The sequence below is a fragment of the Lupinus angustifolius genome, chromosome LG01 (assembly GCF_001865875.1).
Source record: "Lupinus angustifolius cultivar Tanjil chromosome LG01, LupAngTanjil_v1.0, whole genome shotgun sequence".
Classification (NCBI taxonomy): Eukaryota; Viridiplantae; Streptophyta; class Magnoliopsida; order Fabales; family Fabaceae; genus Lupinus; species Lupinus angustifolius.
Window position 1 is genome coordinate 24,141,798 of NC_032009.1, and position 6,689 is coordinate 24,148,486.

Consider the following 6,689-nt stretch of genomic DNA (forward strand, 5'->3'; position numbering starts at 1 on the left):
ATGAAATATCAAAATAAACAAAATCATCCGAGACAGTAATATATGCAAACCATTGTTCACACCGAAATGGATGACCCATTGGTTCTTCAAATAGTTTAGTGGATAGGTTACCTGTTTGGTGATAATGATTTTATAAGTGTACAGAATTGCACATGAAAATAAGGGCATATACGAGTGACCAAAATAAAGAAAATGAATCTAATTAACCAAAATGATCCAAAAGAGACTGAAAGAAACAACTTTTTACTCTGAAGTCTCAACTATACCTGCACAATGCCACAGTGTTTAATGACACTGTAGTCGCATTCACAAGAGTTGTTTGTGTATATTATATGGCTCCATGTAACGACCTCCCCCAAAAGCAGATTAATACAATACATGTCAAATCATACAAACACTAGGGGGTGTAAAACTGATGGATTGAAATAATTTAGGGTTGGATCATAATGGATGGGTTAAAAACAAACCACTTATCCATTTGTAATCCATTAAAAATGTTTTAAAAGAAAATGTAACAAGACAAACATGATGTGCAAGAACGTCTTCCATTCTGTCAGCAGCAATGCCCATCTGGCTTATCTTCTTCCATGTCATCTGCAGAGTCCCTGTTGCAAAGAGTCACAAAGGGAATCAAAATGGTTATTAAATTCATTTTGAAACCGCGAAAAAGAAAGTTGGGTAACAGCATAGTGCAGAGTGCTGCATATGGATACAACTTCCATGAAAATGGAGTCTAGAGTAACTCCTAGGATAGATGGAGAGCTACAAGGATTACAATCTCATAAACCGACAATAAAGGAACTGATAGACTAAATGCATTTGTAATTCAGCTTGGAAACAAAAAATAACCCCTACCGCATATTGGTATTTATGTTTGAACACTTTGACTCAGCCTTTTCATCTTCGCGATCAGAATCACAATCGTCACCGCTCCATATGCGAGGTTTTGTTCTCCTATCCATGTTCTCTTCCACCTAAAACCGAACATAATAAAATTAAACAAGGATAAATAAATAGTAGAGGGACAATAACTGCAATTGTTACTAAGTATCAACCTCTTCTGGAACTGGGATGCCTGATGGTGTTGTGCTAAACGACACACTGGGAGCATGGGGAAGTCTGGAAATCTGTTCTAGCAGCATGTCCCTGTAAAATTAATAAGAAAATTATAAGTCACTGTTTGCTCCATGGAAATGCTAGCAACTATCCAGCAAAAGTAACACAGACACATGAGAAAGAACAGCAAAATCCCTTGGTCATTATATTTTTTGCACCTTGAGTTTCATTCCCAGCCTGCATTTTTTGGGCCTAAGATATTATATTTTTTTAATTTTAATTTTAATGTTATAACCATAAGAAGATTAAAGTTTAGTAAGCTTTAATTGCTAGAATTATGAGGGGAAAAAATTATTTGTTATCTTATAATATTTTAAAGTATCTTAGAGGTCTCTTAGGATATACTTCTAAGGTTCATATTTATATTTGTTTCCTAATCTAATAGCTACTATTGAGTTTGTCTTTTGTATCACAATACACCAAAGCAAATCAATATTAGCCTTATTATTTGGTAGTTTATTTGTCTTTTATCTCCTCCTTTACCTAAAAATTCAATTGAGGCTTTGCACATACTTCAAGTTTTGAAAATAGAACCATCAACAACTAACCTTTTTTTCATATGGGGTCAACTACATGGATCAAATCACTTCATAACCCTTTAACATGAATCATGTTCATTATTGATATGTAAATCCTTCATAATAATTTTGTCTACAGTTTTTTTTGGCTTCTTCGGATCTCCTCCACACATGCCCAAATAATCTAAGGCGAGATTCTACCATATTTTCTACAATAGAAGTGACTTCAACTTTTTCAATAATGTGTTCATTCCTAATCCTATCATGTTGCGTGTGACCACTCATTCGACACAACTATCTCATCCATACTATATGGAGTTTATTCTTTTGTTGGCAATCTATTGATGGACGTTCAGTCCTATACAACATTGTTAGGTTGGGCTTATAGTTGTGCATAAAATGCTCCCTTAAGCTTGAGCGGCACTTTTCTATTGTATATAAGACTCTAAGTGCTCCTTTATTTCACTCATCCCGCTTAAATCCAATGGTTACAACTCCCTCAATTTCCCAGCCATTTTTTATAATTGAACCAAAATGTTTAACCCTTGTGAGTTACGACATGATATGATCTCCAACTTCTAAGGTAGAATTTACACACATCTTGCAAAACTTCAAATCTATATACTTTGACAACAAAAGTGACATGCGTCCAAAGTTTGTGCCCACATTTCTATTTTACCAATATATGTGCAGTAAAAATATCTAAGACCAATGTAAAACTATAGGGGCTCAAAATTGTCATCAGTGCAATCTTATGGACACAAGAAAATTGTTTGTGGCTCCACCTTTAGTTCTTACATTAGTTGTGACCTCATCATACATATCCTTCATCACTCAAATGTTGGCAATAGGAACTCTTTTTTTTCTAGGTCTTTTCACAAGACCTCTCTCGAGACCATATCATACACCTTTTCCAAATCAGTGAAAATTGTGTGCAAGTCTTTTTGGTTAAAGGTTCCTTTGGTACTACTCCATCAATCATCGAACAAGTATATTGCCTCCTTGTTTACCTCCTTGGTATGAGTGTAAATTGATTTTTAGTAACATGTGTCTTTTGACTTAATCTCTACTCAGTTACTCTCTCACATAGCTTTATAGTATGACTATTGTATTGAGCTTAACCTTCCTATAATATTCTCTTGTTCTTATAAATAGGGATCAAAGTGTTTCTACTTCACTCATTTGCCACTTTCTTAAACTTCATAATATCAATAAACAAATTTTGCGAGTAAACTAATGCCCTGCTTTCCTAGACTCTTCCAAAACCTAAAAATAGGTATTTTATTAGGTTTAGTTGCTTTGTCAGTATCCATCCTTTTCAATGATTCTTTTACCTCAAACTTCCAAATTATACAATATAAAAGATACAATTTTAATTCTCCTTTCTTGTCTTTAACCTATTGGAGGAATAAAACTCAACAAAATATTTGTAAAACAAATGCCAGGCATAAACTATAGCATATCTATGCAAACATTCATCATATTATGAAAACATTAACGTTAGCAAAAGGTATTAGGCTTGGATTGAATATAAAAAACTGTAATGCATTTAAGTAACTCATTCATAATTATTTATGACAATTATTTTTGTCCTTAATTATGAGAAATAGAATCGAATCAGAAAGTCAAGTTGTACAACCAAGCTCCTTGCCACTTGGGCCAACAAACATTGATTAGAATCAACTTTTATTCAGCCATAAAGAAATTAATAATAAAAATACCTTATTTTTTCCATATCCTTGGGTGTGTTTAGGTTGTCCATCTTGCTTGGATCGACATGAAGAGTATAATCTGGGCCAAAATACTCATAATATTCATTATAAGGCAACTTATTATCAGGCTCCACTCCTACTGCCACTGCCGTCTAAAAAATAGAGCATGTAATCAAATAAGTAACATTAAACTAGTACCAAAATGCATTATTCATAATCAATCTCAAAAGGAGAAAGAAAGGGACCTCATAACACCAACAACGAGCAACATTCCGAATCGTATATCCTCCTCCACCCAAAACCATCAGAGGAACATTGAAAGATCTAAGGAAACGAAGGCAATCTGCATGACCTTTGACAGTTAAGTTGAAGCAACCTAATCTGTCACCGGACAATGAATCAGCTCCACATTGAAGAACAACTGCATCAGGCTGATAAACCTCCATGACTTTTTGAATGATGGTTCGAAACAAACCCTGGAAACTGTCATCATCCAGTCCATCATTTAATGGAACATTGACAGCATAATTCTTTCCGGGACCCACTCCAATGTCTCTGATGTGTCCAGTGCCAGGGAAAAAGTCCCCAAACTTATGAAAAGACACAGTCATCACTCTATCAGTAGTGTAAAAGGCCTCCTCAACACCATCACCATGGTGAACATCAATATCAACATACAGCACGCGCTGCCCAGTAACAAAGTAGATAGTGAGAACAATATAACCAGGAAGGAAGATGTTACATCATATATATAATAACTTATATTACAAGCAACGGAGTATCTTCATAGCTAGAAAAGTAATTTTCATTTTCACACGTGGAAGAACTATGACATGACAAAGGTGTATTATTAAAGAAGTGAAACCAAAAGGGGGAAGATGCAAGCAGGGAGCCAGGGACAAATTTAAAACCATCAAAACAGAGATTAAATTTGTCTTAGAATTCATTGCTTTAACTCAGTTCTACATTTCATATCTTAAAATATCTCATCAGTTATTATATTACTTTTCAAGAGTAATAATAATAGTTTACCCCAGGATGGTGAAGTTTAGTGTGACAATGATCTCAAATATCAGAATCATTAAAAAAACAATAATTTAAAATTCAAAAACTTTCTAAATTGTTTAATGCCTTGCATTAAGTTTGCAGTGACCGACCAAATCACTATCAAGATAGAATAATTTTTTTTTTTGCAAAAAACCCACTGCAGCAATGAATGAGGGCAGAATAATGGAATCTGATTGGTGAGGGAAAGGAAACATGAGGCTTTTGAGGAAGGAGGGGTGAATTACATTTAAAAAATGTTAAATCGAGTTTGAGATAACTCATACAAGCAATAACAAGTTACCATATTTTGCTTTTGGAAAATTAGTTGTTGATGTGTTTACCCTCAAATGATAAATAACAAGATAGATAAATCACAATCTTGAATAACCACAGCCATCATAAAAACTAAATTAAAGATTTTTACTTCAATTCTCATATGTTTAGATTTCAAAAACATAATGAAGAGTGGCTAAAATAACTCTAAATTTCCTATCCAGGACCACCAGCCTCACAGCAGTAACCATGGTCTGCCTCTCTTCGTCCCAGGCATCCCTCACAGTCCACCCCTTCATATCAATCCAGAGGGAAGGTTTCAAGCCAGGATCTAATTTCTTTATTCAATACCAATAGAAAATATAAAATAAACATGAGTCAACTTGTACAACCGGCAGAAAGTAATCAGTTAAAAAAATAGGCGATATGGACCAATAGGTGAGAGTGTGTTTGAGGGCGAGTTCTAGCATCCCTCATTATTTTATTGCTTATATATGTATGGGCTGCAATCCTATAACCTATAAGTAAATGGTTGTGGTGCTCAACTATTCCAAACAAGAACAAGAGTGAGTTACACAACAAGAAGAAATACTTTGAAATTAACCGAGCACGTTCACATGAGAAAGAACAAAGTATATGACGAAGGGTCCACCCATGTATGCAACGAGTAATCCAAGTCATAACTCTAACCAACTTTCAAGGAAGCATGAATGTTATAGCATTCCAATAAACTATGGGAGATTATAGCTTCCCAAGTCATCCCAGGGTCAAGGCAGGCTCAGTCTCAATGAGTGCTTATGTGTTACTTCTAGATGACCCATAACAATATGCCCTAGCAGGATTCAAACCCTTGTCAACTGTTTTTACATGGAATAGCCTATTCCACTATTTTACGGGGTTAGGAATCGAAAATGAGATGTATTCAATTCCAGATTGTACTTCTATGAATCCTGTTTGGTTGCACATTGCATTGGGCAAAACGGGTGTTCAAGGTCACAAAAACGCATAATCTACAACTGGGTACATAACACGTTTGAGCACAAAAAACGCTGAATCAAACACATGACAAAAAATTCCAAACATAAAAATAAAATTACTCAGCTCTATAGAATTCACAAGCTACAAAAGAAATTATTGAAAATTGAAAACAGAAAAGAAAATGGAAATTACCCGATGAGCCTTGAGAAGCTCGAGAATACCGAGAACAATGTCATTAACATAACAAAATCCAGAAGCTTCAGCCTTCTTGGCATGGTGCAAGCCACCAGCCCAATTAATAGCGATATCAGCGTCTCCACGATTAAGTTTAACGGCGGCGCCAATCGATCCTCCAGAAGAGGCCTGACAGAAGTTAAAAAGGCCGTCAAACACCGGACAATCCTCGCCGACGTTGAAACGTTTGAGCTGTCGAGAGAACGCAGCCTCAGAGAGAGTCTCAGGCGAGACGGAAGCGAGGAAATCGACGTAATCGGGGGAATGGAAGTGGCGGATGTCGTCAGGTCCGGCGAGGAAGGGGCGGTTGATTTCCATGTGGCGGTGGAGGGAATAGTGTACAATGAGGTTGTGGGCCATGCGGATACGGTGAGGCTTCATAGGGTGGCCTTGGCCGTAGTAATAATCGCCGATGGTGGGTTCGTAGAAGTAAGTCACCCTTCGTTTCTTAGCGTCTTCACCAGGAGATGGTAGTGCAATACCACTCTCGTCACCCATACCCATCACTTTGCCTTTGATCAAATTCCTCAAACCCTATTAGGGATTTCCTGTGAACTAACTCTCTCAAGTGCTTATATATGTATGATGTGGTTTCAATTTCAAACTAGTATGGGCTATAACTTCATATCGTTTCAAGTAACAAGATTTTTTATAATAATATATTTGTATTTATATCGAATTAAATTCACTCATCTCACACATTATTGAGTTATACTTACCAACAAGACTATAGTATATATAATGTTTTATTAGATCTTTAGATAAACTAAAAGGATTCAACTCTTGTAAATAATATTTAATGGGTTGGATA

At 35.8% G+C, this 6,689-nt stretch overlaps 1 protein-coding gene across 1 annotated transcript; it reads right to left on the minus strand.

Moving 5' to 3' along the window:
• Positions 225 to 6,449, minus strand: LOC109357654 (histone deacetylase 6-like). Its single transcript, XM_019601644.1, has 6 exons — positions 5,837 to 6,449; positions 3,592 to 4,032; positions 3,356 to 3,498; positions 1,056 to 1,146; positions 856 to 974; positions 225 to 605 (listed from the first exon to the last, which is right to left on the minus strand). Exons 1-6 carry the CDS (start codon positions 6,380 to 6,382, stop codon positions 554 to 556), a joined length of 1,392 nt encoding a protein of 463 aa, XP_019457189.1. The 5' UTR covers positions 6,383 to 6,449; the 3' UTR covers positions 225 to 553.

Excerpts from the sequence above, each read along its gene's own strand:
- LOC109357654 (XM_019601644.1), bottom strand. The coding sequence starts at position 6,382 with ATGGGTATGGGTGACGAGAGTGGTATTGCACTACCATCTCCTGGTGAA. Across the intron at positions 4,033-5,836 it reads AGCTTCTCAAGGCTCATCGG|CGCGTGCTGTATGTTGATAT; the intron begins GTAATTTCCATT and ends GTTACTGGGCAG. Across the intron at positions 606-855 it reads AACATAAATACCAATATGCG|GGACTCTGCAGATGACATGG; the intron begins GTAGGGGTTATT and ends TCTTTGCAACAG.